General features: G+C 43.4%; 1 protein-coding gene across 1 annotated transcript; it reads left to right on the top strand.

The window, feature by feature from the left end:
* Positions 1-1,157: 1,157 nt before the first annotated feature.
* Positions 1,158-21,813, top strand: dvl2 (dishevelled segment polarity protein 2). The gene is made up of 15 exons (XM_085759559.1): positions 1,158-1,768; positions 7,688-7,757; positions 11,013-11,167; positions 13,893-14,002; positions 14,239-14,368; positions 15,254-15,344; positions 15,447-15,516; positions 15,624-15,763; positions 16,152-16,228; positions 16,499-16,566; positions 16,670-16,804; positions 17,295-17,426; positions 18,360-18,536; positions 18,892-19,116; positions 20,167-21,813. The coding sequence occupies exons 1-15, from the start codon at positions 1,608-1,610 to the stop codon at positions 20,727-20,729; spliced, it is 2,304 nt and encodes a 767-aa protein (XP_085615685.1). The 5' UTR covers positions 1,158-1,607; the 3' UTR covers positions 20,730-21,813.
* Positions 21,814-21,990: the final 177 nt, after the last annotated feature.

Below are 21,990 nucleotides of genomic sequence, written 5' to 3'. Positions count from 1 at the left end.
AAACTTTGTACAGACTTCAATGTTTTCTCCCGGGAAGTCAAACAATGGATCCTAAGAAATCAGTCATGTCAGCATTAATCATGAGCCTAAATTATTTTTAACCTTGGCAAAGTGTGAAGTATTTTAATAACTGTATGTTTCTTTCTGATATGAAATAGGCCTGAGTGTTTGTGATGTGTGAGAGGGTGTATATGCATATGTGTATGGATGTTTAGAACGCTATGTAAATTGATAATTCTTACCTTTCTATTGTTTTTACTTACCTGCCCAGGGACTATGGATGGAAAGTAGCTAAATCCGGTACAAGGCATCTCTTCTCATCTTGAGACTAATGTTATTTTGTACATTGTCCCTGATACAAATAAACTTATTAAACTAAACTAAACTAAACTATAAAATTACAGAAAAGTTGGAAAGGTAAATAATAATGTGTTGGCCTATGTGTTGATGGGTTGGCCCATTGTGTAAAATATGGCAAGAACACTTTGTTTTACAAAAAACCCATAGTAAATTAAAAACACCACTCTGATTGAGTAGTGTTGCATTTCATTAAAGTGTCATTTACCTTAGGGGGCACAGGGGCTCATTTTGTCTAATTAGTGATCATCCCTGTAATTACGTAGAATTTAAAGTAGGCTATTCATTCTTAATTATACCGCTGTATATAGGCTACTTATTACTTCATTGCTTTATTGTCATAGTTTACATATATGGCTTAACAGCTACAGTGATGTAAACAACACCTAGCCTATACATAATGTTAATTTGCTGTGTGAAAGAAAACAGCACTTGAGTGTTGAAAAGCAGAGAGTTTATTAATGAGCCAATATTAATATAGCTAGATTTAGCCAATGATTTTTTACCAGTGCATTAGCTTAATCCCAAATCCCAGATTTAAATGCTCATTTTAAGTAAAAACAGTGAAAAGTGTTTAAAAATTAGGTTTCATTAAACATTTAAACCTCAGCACGTGAAAACATGCGGATTTCCTGTTGGTTAAACACAGCCAGTCTTTTTCCACCTTGCCTAATACCTATTTTTCTTAGTAATAGAATAAACGTCGGGGGCTCGAGGGAGGCGGGGGGGCATGGCAACGTAAAAGAAAGGAGGGGGGGCTGCGTGTTGACGTCACACGCCGCGTTGGCTGGCTCGCATAAAGTGGAGAAAAGTTTTTCAGACCCCCTCCCCTGTATGTTTTTGTTGGGGGAGAAAAGTTGTTGGTAGTTTAGGTCGTGTGAATGTAGCGTGTCCGTCGTTTTTTTTTTCTTCCGCCCCTCGGTCACAGGGGGGAATGAATGCGTTTTGAGTCTTTCTTTTGCTTTTCTTTTTTTTTTTTTTTTTTAGAGGTCGTGTAAAGTCGGAGCTCGGAGTTTTTAAGAGCAGGTTTTAACACTTTACGTCCTCTCCGGCTCGGACTGAAAACCTCAGTGGCCATCATCGTTTCACCTCTGCTGCTGCCGTCTCGTTAGCCACCGAGCTAGCTCCGCCGCTAACTCCCTCACCGGCCAGCCCAACAAAGTTAACGCTACCTCGCCTCTTTTTTCTTCTTTAAACTTCAAGCTTGAGGGGGGGTGGGAGGTAAGAGACCCAAAAACCCGACCGCAGAGATGGCGGAAACCAAAATAATTTATCACATCGACGAAGAGGAGACGCCGTATTTGGTGAAGATACCCATTGCTGCCGAAAATATCACTTTGCTGGATTTTAAACAGGTCCTGAACAAACCCAACTACAAGTTCTTCTTCAAGTCTATGGACCAGGACTTCGGGTGAGTGAGCTGTTGCTGCTGCTGTGATTTATTTTTTCTTTCCATTAGTTAGAAAAGAGTGTGTGTGCTTTGCATGCAGAATGAGAGAGAGAGAGAGAAAGGGGGGAGGAGGGGAGGGGGTGTAAAAGCTAATACACAGTTTAGTAAACACCTCATGCAAGTATAGGTAACAAAAAGTTGGAAAACAGTACTTTGTCTTAAAGGAGGAGCTTTAACTTTAGCTTGACTTTTAATTTGAAAGGGCGTAAAAAAGAAAAAGAAAAGGCATTGCAATGTAATGCATGCTTCTTGTTTGCGTGTCAAAAAGTCATGCAATCTTATCTTGTGACCTGCTGTCGCATATTTCTCCCACAGCACACAACACTACACAGCACAGGGAATAACTTTAATAATGTATACACACAAACACACATACACACAGTGTGAACTTGAGTAAAGCCACCCAGCCAGGGCACCAACACATCCCCCTAATCAGAAGCTGCTGCTGCAGAGTTATAATAATGACTGCTGATGAATATCTAAGTGCTTCTATAAATACTGAGGGGTATGTCGGCAGGGGCATTTCTCAGAAAACATCATCATTACAATGGGAGGCATTCCCTGTCCCTGCTGCTTTTTCTTTACCATAATCCTCATCCCTCCCTCCCTCCTTCAGTCCATCATCTTGTGAAATCCTCGCCTTTTCTTTCTTTTCGGGGACTGAAGCCAGGGTTTTGTCTCCCCCTCTTTAACACTTTGGCCTGCCAGCCATCCTTTCATTCCCTGGCTTCCTCCCGTCCTCTCCCCTTTCTCCCAGCCCACTCCTCCAGAAAGAGCTGTCTCCTCTCCTCTATCAATTAATCTTTTTTTTTTTTTTTTTCTTGTGTGTGGCTGCTGTGCATTTTCCTGCAGAGGAATGCATGTTTGTGGTTTATTCACCCAGTGAGACCCTTAGGGCTTCTGTTAAATGCATTGTAGTCTTGGATGAGCGTTAAGGCCGGGCTGTTTGCCTCTTTTTCCTCTTTGGATGGCACCACCACCGCAGCATGTGCCAAGGGGAGCTGCAACATCAACTCCAACAACAAGATGAAATGGATGAGATGTCTTTTCATTATTAGGGCCTCTTGCACGAGCTGAATATTAATAGTAGCAACATCAATAACTGACTATTAGAGAGTTGGGTCAGAAAATCCATGGTAAGTGCCTTTAAAAATGCCCAACATCTGGCTTGGCATCAGGGAGATGATTCATTTAAATGTGCTGGCCACTATTTTGATAATTTAAGTTAAGATCAAGAAAAAATGCAGTTTCACCCAAAAGGAGGCGAGCTGCAATATTATAAATGCTCGGTCAGTGTTGCCACATCACTTTTGGCTCAGAGCGGCCATAGTTGTGGCAGATTACAGACTCATTTATTCACAATTTCCTTTCAAAAATAGACAAAAGTTGGGGGTAATCTTTTGTAGCCTTGAATACGATATCTCTACAGCTTTTACTGAGTGTTACTAAGCAAACTTTTTTTTACTGTGGTAAACTCAACGTTTAAACTTCTGTGATGGTTCATAAATATTGTGTAGGTCTGCAACTCATGATATTATCTGGAGTTTACAGATTAGCCTATCCCAATCAATTGTTGATCGATAGTTGCGAACAATATCCATTTAGATCCCAAGATGACATGTTCATTTAATTATTTTTTTAACTGAAAACCTAAAGAGATGTACATTAAAGGGACAACGAGGAGTTTGTATTTGGTTATAAAAAAGTCTCATATTGTGGATGAATCTGTTACCCACTTGTTGATGGGTCCATTTTAGATAAATATATCGTTTTGTCTTTATCGTTATTTTCTATTTAGTGGTCATCTCGTCCAGCATTTCCTACTTTAGGTTTTGCGGACGCTGCCCGGTGGGTCATGGGAATAACGTTTATGCCGTTTATGGTCGGAGCTACGGCGGTATCTGATCGTCTTCGAACCTCTGACTTTCATTCTTGATCAATAAAAATATTCTTGGCAAATGTTTTCGCTTTCGACTGTACAAGAATTTCACAGTGCGCACGGAGGCTCATGGGAAATGTAGTGTGAAAACACTTTGCTTTCCAAAACTCCTCGTTGTCCCTTTAAGTTATGCAAAGTAATCACTTGAATGCATAGAAATTTCCAGTTTTAACATTATTCCAATGAATGACCAATGAATGACAGTCACATGAATGAAGTCAGACTGCGTAACTTATAATATAATGCAAAACTAATCACCTTCAAAATAACTATTAATCAGCAGCTCTTTAAAAGTGTCTCAACAATAAGTGAACGCTGTAACTGTCACGGAGGGAGGATTTACTGCCGGACCGCACATCAGTTTGAGCCGTAGCTAATGAACTGACGTGTGTGTTCACGTAATGAATGTGTGCAGCCCATTATGTGCAATTGTTATATGGTCTCGATTATTTTAACTTGACCGGCCTCACCACAATCCCCGGGGTAATTTCCGAGTTAGCCGTCAAATTGGGAGCTTGTCCCTGCGTAACTGGACATGGACATTATTAAGTTTAGGCCCTGTACGCTTGAAAGTGAGCGCACAATGTTAGTGATTTTCCAAAGAGCCGCCCACGGCAGCGAGGAAAACGTCTTTTTTTAAAGAGAAAAACCTTCATCTTAGGTTTAAATTGCGCAGCGTGGCATCACATGCTCCCATTTGAATATCTCCGACTGAGTTCAGATGAAAAAATTTCAAACATAGCTTTGAGTCAGCTGTCCAATCAAAGCCGGGACGTGTTTTCCCCCCTCTCTCTCTCTCTCTCTCTCTCTCTCTCGCTCCCTCTCTCTCTCCGACCCAGGAGAGGAGTGTGTAATAGTGTGTGTTTTCATTTGCCCTGGTACGAGGCCAGCTGTCGGCCAGAGCTGTGTGTGTGGCAGTGAGGTGGGGGTGCGGGGGGGGGGAGATCCATGCAGCAGAGAGAGAGAGAGAGCGCAGGGCCGGGGCCAGGGCCCGGCGCTGGGAACCTGGGGCTGGACGGAGGCCATTTGCTGGGGTTTCTGGGGTCGTCCACTGGGAGAGAGGGGAAGAAAGGAAGGAAGAAAGAAAGAGCTGGGTGGTGTTCACTCCCTGAGTTATTAGATATTCTGCCGTGTTCGTGCGCTGTAAAGGGGATTGGGGAGCTGCTGCACTAAGATTCATTGTTAGAGAAGAGATGCTGTGTTGGGTGTGAGGAATTTAATGGTAGCAAGGGACGGGGGGGGGGGGGGGGGGGGTGGGGATGTGAGGAGGAGGAGGAGGGGGGGTTAAAACGTTGAGGTTTTTTAGGAAATCCAACAACTGGACTCAAATAATAGGACAGGCGACCTCTGAAACATGCCGAGGTATTTCAGAGTGTGTGTGAAAATGGCTCCGGCCGGTCACTTGTTTGTTTGGAGGGTTGAAGGAATGAAGACGATCACATTCCCCCGGAGGAGAAGAATGCAGCATCAGCTCATCTGCTGCTGTCGGGAGACGCAGTGTGTCTAGTCGCAGCACGTGAGGAAGAGGAAGAGGAGGAGAAGGAAGAGGAGTTGAATAAATCAGACGAGATCAGAGAAAGGGAAATATTTGTTGCCCAACATCAACCAGTAGCCGTACACACATGGCTCTCGAGTGCTACGGCTTCCTGCAGCAGCTCCCCACCAGTGCCCACAACAATCTGGCCGTACGCTAACACTCGCCCACAAAACCAGCTCTCAACAGCTGCTTACGAAAGCCCAGTGGAGCCTGACCAAGTCTCACACACATGAGAGAGGAGGCGCACTGGCCAACGGAGCTCGGAGCTGGAAGCTGGAGAGAAGAAAACTTTTTTTGAAGGAAGGTTTTTCGGAGCGGCCGAACTCGTGTCCTCTGTGTGGCACTTGTCCCGTCGGCCAACTCCTGTAATAATGTAGTGGCAGTCTGCTCTGCTGGGGGGATGAGGGGGTGTGTGTGTGGAAATTACATAGCTGAAGCCGAGTGTTTGCCTTTCTGACAGTCACAGAGGAGGAGGGGGAGGAGGAGGAGGAGGGGGAGAAGGAGGAGGAGGAGGGCAGCCAGACGGATGTGTTGCCTTTGAGGACCGGCGGAGGCTGGGGGCCTCTGGCAGCAGGCAGCGTCTCCGTCTTCCCAGAGGTTACTTTACTGTTGTTGTGTTTGCGTACATATTCGGTGACCGGGTTGTGTAATTTGCAAGGAGGCACAAAAGGCATTAAGAGTGTGTGTTTAACTCATCGCCGTGACAGAAGAAATTCCACAGCGTCTCTCTCTCCTTCTCTCTTTCTTGCTTTGCCGTTGCCGGAGGAAGCAAATTGGTTTCATTTGTTCTTTTCTTTGATATCTGCTGAGCTGAGTCATGGCTTCAGGCTCGGGAGGTATTTTGGTAATAATATTAGATCCAAGGCAGAATCCCAGTGATATTATTAGTGGTGGATTACGAGCGGGTTTTTGTTTGAGGATGCAGATTAAAGCTCAGGGACTGAATGGTTGCTTTTATTGGTCGGTTAAACCACTTATAACGATGCAAAGAGACATAAGATAAAGATAAACTGTATTGATCCCACACGTGGAAGTCACAGTTACGAGGATTAAAATACCAACGTGAATATCCTCAGTTTAACACAGGAAAAGATGGAATATCGTAACAATAGAAAATGTACACAGAAACTGAGAGGATTTATGAAAGAGACTTTGTGAGACTGTATTTTACCACGTGTATTGAGTCATTACAGGGAAAGTTACAGATCAATGAGCATTGCATCTTTACTGTGTCAGTTTGGTAACGCACTTTGATGTGACAGGCAACTAATTTACCCGAAAAACAAAAACAGACATGATTTTATCAATAAATATTTCCTCAAGCCATTTTCAGAGGATGTGCTTTTATTTTATTTTATTTTATTTTTGTATTATCACAGATCACATTACACAACAGACATCAATCTCTTGGTTCACAGTTATTATCAGGAAAGAAACAGCGAATCAAAACATACTGTCATGGTACTGTAAAAATGCGTAATGTTAAATAAAGTGCTGAAAACAGAAACTGGGACGTTGCAGTCGCTGTGAATCAACAGCAATGTGCAGATTAGAATATAACTTTTTTTTTAAATTTTAAACCAAAAAAGTGGAAGTGCTGTTGGGTCTTGTTGTTGGATTATCCACAGGCGCTCTTTGGAAATTTTAGGTGTGGTTTGCTCCCCAAAGTTTTTAAAATTTGACACAAAGTGCAAAAACACATCAAAACAAATTAAAATGCCTTTATTTTACATGACAATAAGTTTAAAAATCACAGCCAACGCGTTGCGACCAGCACTGGTCTTCATCAGGGCTATATTTTTATGTTTTTAAGAAAGAAACAAAACAAACTAGAGACGAAAACAAAACAAGGAACAACAGAAGACCAATGATGATGAGAGAGGGATGTATAGGCTTGTAACAACAAGTACTTTATTTTCATATACAGTCTGTTCTTATTAGGATGTAAAGCTCCAACACATTGTGTAAATTCTGTCTATCTTAAGCTAGGATTGAACTATCCTAACGTTTTAAACCAACCGTCGAGCTGTTGTGTTATAAACATGTGATTAAAGGTGAAGTCCGTCTCTGCTGAAGCTGCTGCAGTGCGTTGTGTCGGCCACAGGCTGATACATAAAACACCTGGTCCCACATGTAGAGGGAGTAGGACCAATAACTCTGCTATATGATTTAGTTTGGCCACGTTGTTGTTGCAGCCTAATAATTTTAATGTAATGTGTCAGTAATGTAAACCGCTGCCTGCTGTGCCACAGTTTTTCTTTACGACCAGACTAAAGCCTCGGTGTACTGTTTCCCCCCCCTCCTCCTCTGTGCCACGCTGATAGCACATACCATCCCATAATGTTATGAGGGCTGAACAATTCATACGTCCTAACGCTCTCTCTCTTCTGTCTCTCTTCTCCAGGGTGGTGAAAGAAGAGATTTCCGACGACAGTGCCAAGTTGCCATGTTTCAACGGCAGAGTGGTGTCATGGGTGAGGAACAATAAACCTGCTGCTGCATATTTTTAATACAAGCAACAACAAAAAAAGTCGAAGCCGTACAGATTTCACTGTTACCCATTGTTCAGAGTTTTTAAAGTGACCTAATTTCAACAATTTCCCACTGTGGTTTGTCTGAAAATGTCAAGACTCGGCTTTTATCTGAGGAGTCGGCCAAGATTATCAGCCAGCGGCTGTTTGCAGAAACCACTGTTCCTGTTCCTGTGCATCCTGCCAGACCTCCCTCAGACTAATGATCTTGTCTAACAAGCAGCATTAAAATGCAGTAATTAAAGTTCAGATTTCAGTCATTAAATTTGCATAATGTTTTATCATATTGCCACATCACGCTCTCTCGTAGTCAAGGCTTATCCTTGAGAGAGAGTGTTTTAACAAAACATCTCGGGGAATAACGTTTGGAAAGAGTGGGAAGCCTGAAACAGAGACGGTTCAGTCAGGTTAAAGAGGAAGAACGAGAGCAGAGAGGAGATCTGTGAGAAAAATGTTCTCTGAGCTTTAGACACAGTCTGAGTCACTGCAGCCAACAGCGCACTGTAGGTTTAGCAAGACCATAAAAATGTTCATCACAGCTGCCATTAGAGCGCTCTCCCTTTTTCATTGTGGTGTGACTCCATTACGACAAAGATTTTTCTTAAATCTGAAATTTTTGAAATTCCATTATAACATTTAAAGATGAGTCAGGGCTCCAGACTAGCATTTTTTATAGGATCACAGTGGCCCCGAACTAAACAGTTTCAGAGCACAGCAGAAAATGTAGGGGTGCAAATAGAAATGTCCTTTTCATTCATGATCATCACACACATCGGCAGCCACCTGTGATGATGGCAGATTACAGATTGTTTGAGTCGTTCCTTCCATGTTTCACCAGTGTTAAAAAAAACCAACAAAAAAACCCGTCAAATTTACTGGTTGCACATGCGCAAGTAGATAAAATTGCACTGTCTCAATATTTAGGAGCAAAACTGCCCCCACATAGGCACAATCTGGAGCCCTGATGAGGTTAGAAGAGGAAGAAAACAAACAACAAGAACAAGGTTTTAGAGCCAAGTGGGGAACATGTTCCTCAGGCGTATAATATCTTTACAGGCAGCCAGCTGTGACATCTCTTGAATTGGTATTTCCCAAATAAATTAAATAACCTGAAAGACACAACACACTCAGCAGCCAGTTTAAGTACACATTATCAATGATTGAGTGAACATGACTGTGCTGCCATAGAATTTACTTTAAGGGATAGTTCAACATTTTGGCAAATTGGCCCATTGCCATAATTTTTTTTAGGAGTAGGTTCGTTACCTTTTATTGTCGGTGCAAGCTATTTTGAGAACGGTGGAGCAGAGCTGCTCAGAGCTACGCTACGGAGGCTAATGGGATTTATTGGTTTCCCTCATCAAACTCATCAAATACACAATCCGACAACTCCAAAACACTCTTGTGGACAAGTTGTGACCTGCACATTTAACACGCTATGAGGTAATAACAGAACGTTACAAGACAGAGTCGTTTTCGAGTAAATGCAGAGACTGCTTGCTGTAAAACCGCACCCGACGGGAACCCGCGTCAGCGGTTTTGCATTAATTTACCTCTAAAACAACTCCGTCTCGTTATTATCTCATAGCGTGGTGAATGTGCAGGTCACAACTTGTCCACCAGAGCGTTTTGGAGTTGTTGGATTGTGTATTTGATGAGTTTGATGAGGGAAACCAAGAAATAGGGCAATGGGCCAATTTGCCAAAATGTTGAACTATCCCTTTAATGATGGATAAAATGTTTGAACTGCTTTTTTCAATACTGACAGCATTGTATTTAGAGTTAAAAAAAAATTATTATGTCTGCAAATGTTGAAGAGAAAAAACTAGAAGTGCAGTCGAGCCCCACACAGCTACACACACATTACTGACATACACTCATAAACTTGGTAAAAGTGGTATTTACAGCAGCGCTGTTGTGTTGAGCTGCAGCAGTCTGGACGGTCGTTCCTACCACAGTGGCTGCTCAGCGCCAGAGTTTCTTTTTTATTTTTATACTTGATGTAAAAATCAGCACAGATACATGACACGGTGCAATAACTCAGCACGTTACGATGATTATTTGAAGATGCAACAAGGCGGCCTTTTAGTGCGGCGAGTAAATCATGAGGAAGCCGAATGTTTCTCTCCTCACGTTAATCGAAATCCAAGCTTGCGAGTTACAAGCAGCACAGCGTGTCACCAGTTAGCGAACAGTGCCAGCTACAGTGTTTTTTCTTTATGCTTTCCCTCTTTCCAGCAGAAGGCCCCGTTGTTGCACCCCACCCAGCAGGTTACATTTGAATGCAGACAAAACACGGGCGACTTGGCCCAGATAAGCAGGTTTGAGGCCGGAGCATCTGTTAAGTGCATAAGAAGGAGGGAACGGCATTAAAAAAGAGAAGGGAACAAAGCCGCGGAGACCAGAGGGACTGATATGTGATCTGCACGCCAAGATGGATGAAGGGATCCCAGCAGACGAGTGTTTCATAGTCACATAGCCATTAGTGGGGAGGGGATGACTCAGTTAAGAGGGAGAGCGTCCGTCTCTTCAGCGCTGATGGGCTCCAGTTGGTTAAGTTGTTTTGATGGGGAACGCTCAGCTTGTTTACGTGAACTCCACCGAATGAGCTGCGTTTACACCAGGAACTGCTGTGTTGCTAATATTTCCAGTGCCAATAGAAAATATGTTTGTTTTTTTACCTTTTAGCTCATATTTTGGTTTTAACTGCTCTTAACTACACTTTTCTTTTTTTCCTTTCTGTAATTGGATTCCATGTGACATTCATCCTGATTGTTGATGTGTGTTGCTATGTGTGTTACCGTGTGTGTGTGTGTGTTTTGTGGGCACTTTTGTAGTATAATGAAGAGAGACAGGTTAAGTGTAGGATAGCGTTTCAGTTTGCCCCTGAGACGCCCGGCTGAAAAGAGTACAGTGTTTCTGTGTCAAAGTAATTGACATCTTACCCGTTTCCCCTCCCTGTGCTCTCTTCTTCCTCCTCCTTTCATTCCTCTCATTTTCTCACCCTTTTCTTCTCCCTGCCCGCTCTCAATTTGTACGATGTGTTTTGTGCCAGTTTCTCTCCACTCCACATATTTCTCTTCTTTTTCCTCCACCAACACAAATCCTGTTTTTTGTTTTTTTTTTACCTTTAGATATTTTCTTCTTCTCATGTCTCTGAATATATTTCTCTCTTTTCCTCCTCTCTTTCTCTTCCAGCTGGTATCTTCAGACGCTCCAGCAGCAGAGCCTCCAGTGGCCGTGGTTCCTCCCGTGGAAACGCCCACCCAGCCGTCGCCCCCTCCTCCCCCCCTGCCGCCCCCACCCGCAGAGAGGACAGGGGGCATCGGGGACTCCAGGCCGCCCTCGTTCCAGTAAGCAGAGAGCTCGCATTGATTTGAAACACTTACGTTACTGTATATTTACCCCCCGAGGGAGGGGGGCATCACCAGGCCAAACACAGTAACGTAATTCACCTTTACATCTGTGCTTCTCACGTAGCTGTAACCAAGATACTGTATTTTTTTTTCCTGAATATCTCACACTCCCAGTCTCAGGTTACAACAAGAATAGCAAGAACAGTACAGCTCATTTGAACCGGATCTAAGCTGAAGCTGCCCTCGTTGTTAATGTGGCCAGCTCTTTCAAAACACCAAAGTCAACCAATCTGATTTAAAAAATGATCTTATTTATAATTTAAACATGTTGCCTTCACACTTTTAAATCTTAAGTATCAACAAGTAACTCTGTTTTTCTTTTAAGATACCATTAAACCTGTAATAGTATTTTTTTGGGCCAGTTATAGGACATTGCAACAAGGATTACACTAGGGCTGGGGAGATTATGGCAAACTTTTTTACCTCGATTATGATTACTGAATGATTACAGTGTGAAGTGAGAACATGAGCGCTGAATGAGAGGAAATTATAAACAGAAAAGGACACGTTAGCTCGTGTGTGCGTCTTGTGCGTCCACCCAGATTCTATAGCAGCAGCGGGCGAGCCGGTACAGCCAGTCGTGTGTTTTTCAGGGGATGGTGCAATAGTAGGGTGAGAATTAAAGGGGAAAACCCAAACTAATCGACACGGGCAGGATTATGACCGTTAGAGGCCCTAAATGTTGGTTTTGTTTGATTTTCGATTAATTCCCCAGCCCTACATTATACACAATACTGACTTATTTGTTCTCACCTTATTAAGTTTATATTAAGAACAGTTTTATCTTTACACATCCAGGTTAGCATCAACCACTTTGCTCTGTTTCTAATTTCCTGCTCCTCATGTTTACTGTGATGACTGGTCACAAGAAAACCCTGTCTGTCAGTTTGATGTGTTGAAAGCATTTTTCACTTTCACACATCAAACTGTGTTTGCTTGTCAAATTTCAAAGTTTGCTTGCTGAGAAAGGGAGAGAGTTGTCGGCTGTGAAACCAAAACAACGAACTGAAAAATGCTGAAATATTCCTCAGAGAAATCCAGAGTTGGACTGTAATCACTGAGTTTGTCAATAAATCCTCTAATGTTACACAGATGCCTGATCATCAGAGTGAAATGGTATCATTTAACTCGTCTTTTTATTTTCACCGCTGTCTGTAGCATCTGCGTTTTGCTTCTAATTTGAACAGAGCATGTTGAGCATGTGGAGGCCAAGACACACTATGTAATTTTAATAACATCTAACCAGAGATCTTTGTTCCTCGACTAGTTTTCTGTCTGGAGCACTTCACTTCTGGTTTCGAGGGTCAAACGGAGTTCAGATCCATCAGTGCAACCTCCCATTACAGCTGCATCGCACTCATTCATTTCTTGTGTTTGGAGCTCGTCTCCTTTTGGCCGCACAACGACGGTGGCGGCCTGATGGGTTTTTGAGTTCGAATTTCAAATTCAACAATTTCTTTTTAACTTGGCTAAATGTGCGGTCAGGATTAACCACGTCGGTTATTACTTTCCATGCTGTATTTGGAGCTTGATCAACACCGTCGCTCATACTTGGAAAATTAAATGTAATTTTTCACGTGGTGCGTTCGCTGTGACTGACAGAGGAGGAAAAGTCTGTTTCTTTTCAGTTCTCTGTCGTCATGAACCAACACTTTCTTTGTCTGTGTCTATGTGTGTGATCAGTCTTCTGCATTGTGCTTTCAGGTTGTCTGTCGGTGTCTTGTTTTCATGAATGAGAGATGTTGGTAACACCCTGAGGGAATTGATTAGATTTTAATGGACTTATGATTCCTTCAAATTTCACTTGAATTTGTAATAATATAGTTGATTGCTTAGTTTGTGGATGTGTTGGTTGATTCGTTGCTATATGCTGATTGGATGGCTGACCTTGGGTTGATAGTCATCACATGAAGCCCTCTTTACTTCTGATGGGTGGTCCGTCATCTGAGCAGCTTTAACTTCAACCACAGGAGATTAAGGTTCCAGTTTCAGACCGTCTCTCTGGATGCAGCGTAATAGTATCCCTAAATATCAGATCTTATTATGGTATGTCTGGCAAGTCTGCACAGAAGTGACTAGTAACTGGATCACATTATCTGTCACCATGAAACCATCAAAAAAGTGAACTATACGTTGAAACTCCAAAGGGCGATGAGAGTACACCAACTCCTAGAGTAGAGATGGAAATAGAAAATACTTTATTAATCCCTAGGAGGGAAATTGAGATCGTTCAGCAGTGTTACTATGATATGAATGATATAAAATGAAAAAGTAAACGTGTATAACGTAACAGAGGAAAAGGAGTTTTACAATTTGCGAAGTGTAAGAGAGTTTTCCTTTATTTCCTTTAACATGTTTGAAAATGAAAAAAGAAGTAAGGCTTCTGAGGCTCGCAGCCTGGGGGTGTATTAGCCACCACTAGCATAACACACAACCACAATCAGCAGCTGAACTGTCTGTGGTTCAGTTGCACTGTGAGTAACATAGCTGCCAGATTTTGACAAAAGAGAAGAATGTGTGGAATAAAAAAAACAAACATTTCAAAACAAACTCCAGTTCACAACTAACACAACACTGATGCCTTTGGTTAAAATGTTACTTAAAAACAGATGCATATTGGAAACGTATTGCTCTAATTCAACCTGTGCTCCTTGTGTTACAGTCCCAACGCCACGGGCAGCGTGGAGACGCTGGACGACCAGACTGAGACAGAGTCTGTAGTTTCTTTCAGGAGGGAGAGACCTCGTCACAGAGAGGGCATCGAGCAACACGGTGAGAAACACAAGATCTCAGTCCTGATGAGGAAATGCTCTTTTTTTTTGTGGATGGTGTGCCATCCAGACCTGGCGTGCTCCCAGCACCCAAACACTGAATAGGACGGTGATATAATCAAGGAATGTCGAGGAATGTTTGTGATCTATACAGGGAAAAAAAAAGCAAACACCGACTTGAGCAAACATGAAAAACTCACGGCGCGTGTCTGTCTGTCCGCCCCCTCGCTCTCCCAGGGCCTCGTATGAACGGCCAGAGTCGTCTGGAGCGCCACCTGGCAGGATACGAGAGCTCCAGCACCGTGATGAGCAGCGAGCTGGAGACGACCAGCTTCTGTGACTCGGAGGACGACGACACCATGAGCAGGTGAGGAGAGGGTTGACTGAAGAAGAGGGGGGCATCAGTCTCCAGTGTTTCTATTGCATATAGGTTCAGTTTTGTTTTGTAACACTTGTTATTGCTTTTTAACTATGCAACAAAAGGACCAACATATATGAATGTGAACAATGATAGGAACAAAACAACATAACATGAAAAACAAACTAATAAAAAAAAGAAAACGCACACACAAAAACATTACTCACCAAGAAATACTTATAAAGATAAACTGCACTAATCCAAAGATAAAAATAACATACATCTACATACACAGGGCTAACATCTCCAGCATCTCTCCTGACTCCCCCACAACATATCAGACTTTTGTCTCAGTCAATCATAACAGGTTCAGTTTAATCATTAAATAAAAAATCTAATCTTATTCCATGGCCCAACTCAAAAACTGTTGAACAGTTTAATTTATAAGCGGTTGTCGGTGCATTTTATATTTTCATGTTTTGGCTACAATTCCTACAATAGGTCTTAATGGGACGTTTTTATTTTAGCTGGCTTCGTGACAAAACACAATCCTAGTTGGATTAAAATGACTCCATCAGAGTGTGGAGTTTGTGGTGTTGCGGTCGGTTTATGAATCCACAAGTCAAATGCTCTGGCAGCATTTTAGGTTTTTTTTTAGTATGTTTTCTTATTTTATTTTTATTTAAGTTGAGGCGGTTGATGAGGATCAGATGTTTGGTTCGGTAATGAGAGCAAAAAATAAAAATAAATCACTCAGGAGTAGCTAATTAGCTTCTCTATGAATCAGACGAAAGGTCAAAATGGAGACAAAGTTGCACGAAAGAGAACATTTATACGAGCCTATTAAAAGTTTACGTCTGACCTTTCACCTCCTGGTGACCTTTGAACCTTCAGGTTCAGCAGTGCGACGGAGCAGAGCACGGCCTCCAGGCTTCTCAAACGGCACCGTCGACGCAGGAAACAGCGCCCTCCGCGCTTGGAGAGGGTACGTAGAGACAGTTATTTATCTTTTTCTTCATGGTTCCACTTCTGCATCTCTGGCTACGTCTGTAAATCTTATGTTGAATGTTCTGGTTTTCCGCCGCAGGCCTCCTCCTTCAGCAGCGTCACCGACTCCACAATGTCCCTGAACATCATCACCGTCACTCTCAACATGGGTCCGTACAGTGTTTGTGACTGAGCCTCAGTGTTTCTGTAAAGCACCATACAATTTAACTAATGTGTTTATCGTGTTTAATAATATCATGATTTCTCAACGATGCAGAGAAATACAACTTCTTGGGCATCAGCATCGTGGGTCAGAGCAACGAAAGGGGCGATGGAGGCATCTACATCGGCTCCATCATGAAGGGAGGAGCTGTGGCTGCAGACGGACGCATCGAGCCTGGAGACATGCTGCTGCAGGTGAGCAGGGATCAGGATCCTCATGCTTTTTATTTTTCTTTCCGATGACTGTTTAGGTGAATGTTTTAAAGCTGGTACAGAAACATTGTTTCTAGGACCCGGAGGCTCATTTTTTTTGAATGCATGTTTATTTTGAACATTATTATAATAAAAAACATGGAAAAAGCACATGCTTTTCCCACCCTACTCCTATTCTCTTCTATTCCAAGGTAAATTTAGTTCTCTATGATTCCCTTAGAAAACTAAGTAGTAGTGAACCATACTGTACCATATTACCATTTCAGGTTCATTATTGTGGTTAAGGTTACACGTGTGTTTTTAAGCAAAACAACATGGATTTGGTGCTTGTGAGTAAACCTGGTCTCTTTTTGCTTTGATTCTCTCCAAGGTGAACGACATCAACTTTGAGAACATGAGTAACGACGATGCGGTGCGGGTGCTGAGAGAGATCGTACACAAGCCGGGGTGAGCTGCTGCTCTCTGAACTTTTTTAGAATTGTTGTCATTCATTCATTAATTTATTCATTTTGAATTATTGTCTTGTTTTAAATGTGTCTCCTTTTCATTTTGCAAACAACATGACAGGGAGAACGGCCTCTGGCTCCCATGTTTAACAAAGGTTTTTTCATGAATGTGATAATAAATTGAATTGAATTAAACCTTTATCCAACCCCAGCTTTGACAGTGATTGTCTTTATAAATAATGCTGATTTCTGTCTGGTTGGTGTTCCTCAGGCCCATCATCCTCACAGTGGCCAAGTGCTGGGACCCTTCTCCTCAGGGCTACTTCACTCTGCCTCGCAGTGAGTCTCTTCTCCGCTTCACACTCGCCGACGACTCTGGCTTTTTCTGTCATTGAGTTCCCTTACGTTTATTTCTTTATTTTTCTAATTCCTGTCTGTGCAGATGAACCCATCCGACCCATCGACCCGGCAGCGTGGGTCAGTCACTCCGTGGCCATGACCGGGGCGTACCCTCCCTACCCAGGCAGCTCCTCCCTCAGCACCATCACCTCCTCCTCCTCCGTCACCGAGACCGAACGTGAGAGCCCGTCTCTATATCTGTCTCGCTCTCTTTTGTCCTGTAACCGACCTCTCCTCTTTATTCTCAGCTCTTTCACATCCACACCATCTTCTCATAAAACTATATCCACTCTTAAACCTTTCCCACCTTCTTTGTCAGCCCGTCTATATTCTCCACCTGACTGATGGTCGTTATTGTAACGTATCTTTTTCCTGTGACAACTTCTGTCCGTCTTTTCTCTTGCGATGACACTGGCACAGGAATCATCTTTCACATCTGTCTGTCTGCCTTTCCGTCGACTGCTGTTATATGATGTGATAAATGATGGCCACGGCTTTTCCTGTCTTTGATCCTCCTCTTCAAAGCTCCTTCTCGTTTTGACCCCGGTTCTGATTTCCCCTCGCCGTCATTTCTTTCCGTTTATCCTCGCTTGTCTCCACTTCTTCCGCTTCAGATTTCCTAAAGTGCTCTTCCCTCTCTCTCTCTCTCTTTCTCTCTCTCTGTCTAGGTTTTGACGAGTTCAACCTATCACTACACTCTGACATGGCCTCAGTTGCCAAGGCCATGGCTTCGCCGGAGTCGGGTCTGGAGGTGCGGGACCGCATGTGGCTTAAAATCACCATCCCCAACGCTTTCCTCGGTAAGACAAAAAAAAAAAGAGTGGAAAGGACATTAGTTACATGAACTTTCTGTGGCTCACAGGATTTTACAGGGCAGCCATTATGTTCACAGAATTAAAACCGTGTGACTTGTGGGAGGGAGAAAAAAAAAAAGCTTAGCGAGCGCACTAATGTGAGCGCCTGTTTTGACTGGAAACATCTGTTTAATTGGAATCACCTGCAGCAGAATCACAAGGAGTAATTACATAAACGACATGCTTCCCTATCTTGTACTTTTTGAAAAATAAGTGTTTTGGGCTGTATGCAATTTCTGCATTTTCCTTCTTGGTATAGTTAAAAATCTAACCAGCAGGCGATCAGACAAGATGATTCCAGATTTTGTGAAACCGTGAATAACTTCCCATATATTTTGATGTCTTTATAATTGTTAATGTCTTTTTTTAAAGTTCTCCTTTTTAAAGATGTTGGTTAGCGACCACAATAAAGTGTCGTGCTACTGGCTGCACCAAAATCACACAATGCCTTTTAGGAAATGTGTCTTGCGTAATCCTTAATTTGATTTGCCCTGCTTCTTATTGATGAAATTGTCCACATTAAGTCCTGCTTACCACAAACAGTTAACTGTGTTTGGCACATTTCTTTGCATTTGTTGGTCCCTGCTGTTTGAATTGTGCTGTAGTGGAATTTATTTCTGAACTTAATCTACTGCTGCTGATAGTTTCTATCATATCTGCTTCCTGCAGTGTGATGGACAACATATTATAGCCCTTTTTTCATTCATACTTCCTGTGTGTGTAAAATGCAAATACAGGTTTTCCTAATGTAGCTGGCATCCTGCCCTTTTTGAAATGTTGCACGTCCCTTTATTATATAACATATTGTTTTACATGTTTTGCTGTATCATGCACACTTTTAGATGAATAACGTTTTCTTGTTTCTACCCTCGACACCAGGCTCAGATGTGGTGGAGTGGCTGTTCCACCACATCGAGGGCTTCCAGGACCGCCGCGAAGCCAGGAAGTACGCCAGCAACCTGCTGAAGGCCGGCTTCATCCGACACACCGTCAACAAGATCACCTTCTCCGAACAGTGCTACTACGTCTTCGGAGACTTGAGCGACTGTGAGAACTGTGAGTTACTGCCGAAGGCTGACGTAGATCCGCTATAATCTGCTGAATGTTATTATCATATTTTGCACACAGGCCTTTTTGTAGACACACTGGCTGTCGCACGGGTGAACATGTGACATCTCAGTTATGGAGAGATTTCTTTAATGTTCTGCCACAGCTAAATTTAGGAGCTCTGAATGGAGCTCTTCATAACGCGCTGGAAAACACCTTTCAATGACTGAAATGTCTTCATGTATCTTATATTCACATTAAAAGTCACATGATACAAGAAGAAATATGATAAAAAAATATGTAATGAGTCCATCTTTTAAGTGTTTTGTATAATTTGTTCATCTCCTCCTCGTCTCCCATCAAGACATGGCCAATCTGTCCTTGAACGACAACGACGGCTCCAGCGGGGCCTCGGACCAGGACACCCTGGCTCCCCTGCCGCTCCCCGGGGCCTCGCCGTGGCCCATGATGCACACCTTCCCCTACCAGCCCTACCCGACACATCCCTACTCCAGCCAGCCGCCGCCGTACCACGAGCTCACCAGCTACAGCTACGCCCCCGGCAGCACCGGCAGCCAGCACAGCGAAGGTGAGCATGAATATTATCATGGTATTTATATCACTCTGACCTTTTCCATAGTTCACCTAATTACTAAGAGTTATTGTAGTAGATGTTTTACATCAGTTTACACTTTTACATTGTCTTCTGTGGCTTTGCGTCATGTAATCAGATTTATTAGTAACACTATTCAGATGAATTATGGAAATTAAAGGATTTTATTATAAGGTTTTTGGATCCAAAGTGGGGTCTGAATGTGAGGATACCTGAGGGTGTATTCAGACCTGGTTCGTTTGGAGCAGTTATTCCAAAACAGGGAGCGTTTAACCCCAAAGAACTGTTAGTTTGGACGCAGCAATCACACTCGAATGTGGGATAAAACAAGCGGGCTGAGATTGCCAAGAAGGGCTGGTCTCGGCCCGCTTCCATTCGAGCCCTGGAGCGATTTGTTTGCAGTGAGAATGTAATCAACTCAGCAACCAACACAACACACGACAACGCTACTGATGTGCTATGGTTCTCAACCAGACATGCTGGTTCAGGCCGAAAACATAGTGGATGATTCGGGTCGGCCTCTTTTTTTTTTTGTATGTGGCCGACAGGGCGCGGACCGAAGATATATACAGTTGACTCGGATCGGCTCAGGTCCGGGCTTCAACTGTAGGTCAGGTTTTAATTTTCAGGCCTGTTGGGACCTCTGTGCCATGGTTTTTGTTTTTCCTGGTAACTTCCTCCTCTTTCTGGGTTAGATTTCTGACCAATGAGAGAACAGTTGGTTCGTGCATGGCATTTGTTTACAACTTTGGACTGCTTGGGACTGTTACCTTGTGAACACAAACGATTCAAAATAAAAATGCAACTATTACTACTACTATCGTTTTAGCTGCTGAATTGGAACAAAAAAACGAGTCACAGGTCTGAATACACGCTCATCTTCTGATGCCTTGATTTTTCAACATTAAAAAAATCTGGTTTTCAACCTTCATGTCTGTCGAGTCTCAATCTTTAAAGAAATTAAGGTTTATTTCGTATTTCTTCAGTTGCAGCTGAGTCTAAAAAGTATTTTCTGTCTGACCACAGGGAGTCGGAGCAGCGGATCGACGAGGAGCGAGGGCGAGCGACGCCGCAGCAGTAAAGGTCCCGGCAGCACCGTGGGCGGAGGAGAGAAGTCTCCCTCCGGCGGAGCCGGGGAAGGCGGCGGGGCCGACTCGCGCTCCGGCAGCGGCAGCGAATCGGAGTACTCCACCCGCAGCAGCCTGCGGCGCGGCCACGGCTCGGCCGCCCCCAGTGAGCACAGCCACGCCTCTTCCCAGCGCTCGCACCACCACCGCATGCCCCAGCCCCCCCACATGTCCCCCTACCCGCCGGGCATCCTGCCCTACAACCCCATGATGGTGATGATGGTGCCCCAGCACCCGCACCCGGCCCTGGCCGCCGCTCACGCCCTCCCTCACACGCAGCAGATGCCCACGGCCGCCATGCACCCGGCTTTACCTCCGCCGCCCTCCTCCGTCCCGGGGGGGCCGCCCGGCGCCCCGCCCACCCGCGACCTGGGCTCGGTACCGCCGGAGCTGACTGCGTCGCGCCAGTCGTTCCACCTGGCCATGGGCAACCCCAGCGAGTTCTTCGTGGACGTCATGTAGTTTCCCCGTGTTGAGCGACCATTCACGTGAAGCCGGTGTACGGCGGCTCCCACTGGCTTTGACCGGAATCTGGTGGAAGCTCGACGAGCTCACAGGTGCCTATTGGATTGAGGGCACTTGTTACAAATTTGGTGAGAACAGGGTTTAACATTGACAAAGAAAAAATATGACGAAAGTAAAACATGATAAATGTGGGATATGTTCTGAATAGATGTGTCCACAAAAAGTTTAGTGTCTCATTCAAAATCAGTAAATAACACAAACCTAAATTCTTATCTCTGCAGTGGAAAGAAAAAAATCAGATAATACTTTAGGAAGGGAGTCACCTTCCCTAATCAAGCATTTCTCTGAGAGCTGCCCATCCAGGAAACGCACAGACCACAGTTTAACACTAGAGGGCGCCAGGTACACTGTGTACTTGAAAAGGATACAATCCTTTACCTACATCTGGATCTTCATGCCAGACATGTTGGCGGCACAGGAGTATATCAAGTGCCTTATTCTTTGCATTTTTAGAGACATTTTCACACTCCAAGTACGTAAAAATAACTCCTCTTGTTCCAACATTGTTTGACAATGAACTTTTTTTTTCTGTATATATCTACTATTCCTTATGTAAATGCAATAATACAAAAACCGCAAGCTCTAATGTGAAAAGAAAAATAGGTCCAAATGTGTCAGGTGAACTTGTTTTTAGTTATCACTGTCTAGGCCTAGTCGTCACACAAACTTATTGTGAGGAGTACCATGGTTGTCGGTGTGGGACTGTCGAGGCTCAACGGTACAAGTCGGTGGAAATGAAAGCGGTACTTTTTGATTACATAACGCTGTATATCTGAAGTAACTGTGATCCAAAACGGCCCAGGCCCCCCCCACCCCCCATGCTTATTTTTATGTTACTGACTCACATTATTCACCTATTTCATTTTTTGTATGAGTGACTATATAAATCATGTGTAACCCAACTGCTAAGGTGCTAAATGAAGAGTCAACATTTCAAAAAGAATGACATTGACAGTGTCACATTGTTTGATTTCATATTGCCACCTTTGTTTGTGTACTTGAGAATAAATTTGATACTTAACATACTGTTCAGACTAAATTATTTTGGGCTGAGATTTCTTAAGAAGGCAGTTAATGATGTGATCGAGACCCTTTTCATACTTGGACTCAGACTCTACCCATAAAATCCCACCCCCAAACCCCCAAATCCACACACAAAAAGATTCATTTATCCAGTTTATTACCTCGTGTGGACACC

Source organism: Trachurus japonicus, chromosome 18 (assembly GCF_045865225.1).
Source record: "Trachurus japonicus isolate A0001 chromosome 18, Traja_1.0".
NCBI lineage: Eukaryota > Metazoa > Chordata > Actinopteri > Carangiformes > Carangidae > Trachurus > Trachurus japonicus.
This window is presented reverse-complemented; position numbering and strand designations above follow the sequence as displayed.

Coding starts and splice junctions, on each gene's coding strand:
- dvl2 (XM_085759559.1), top strand. CDS start 1,608: ATGGCGGAAACCAAAATAATTTATCACATCGACGAAGAGGAGACGCCG. Junction 7,758..11,012: donor ACGGCAGAGTGGTGTCATGG/GTGAGGAACAAT, acceptor TTTCTCTTCCAG/CTGGTATCTTCAGACGCTCC. Junction 16,805..17,294: donor CTCCGTCACCGAGACCGAAC/GTGAGAGCCCGT, acceptor CTCTCTGTCTAG/GTTTTGACGAGTTCAACCTA.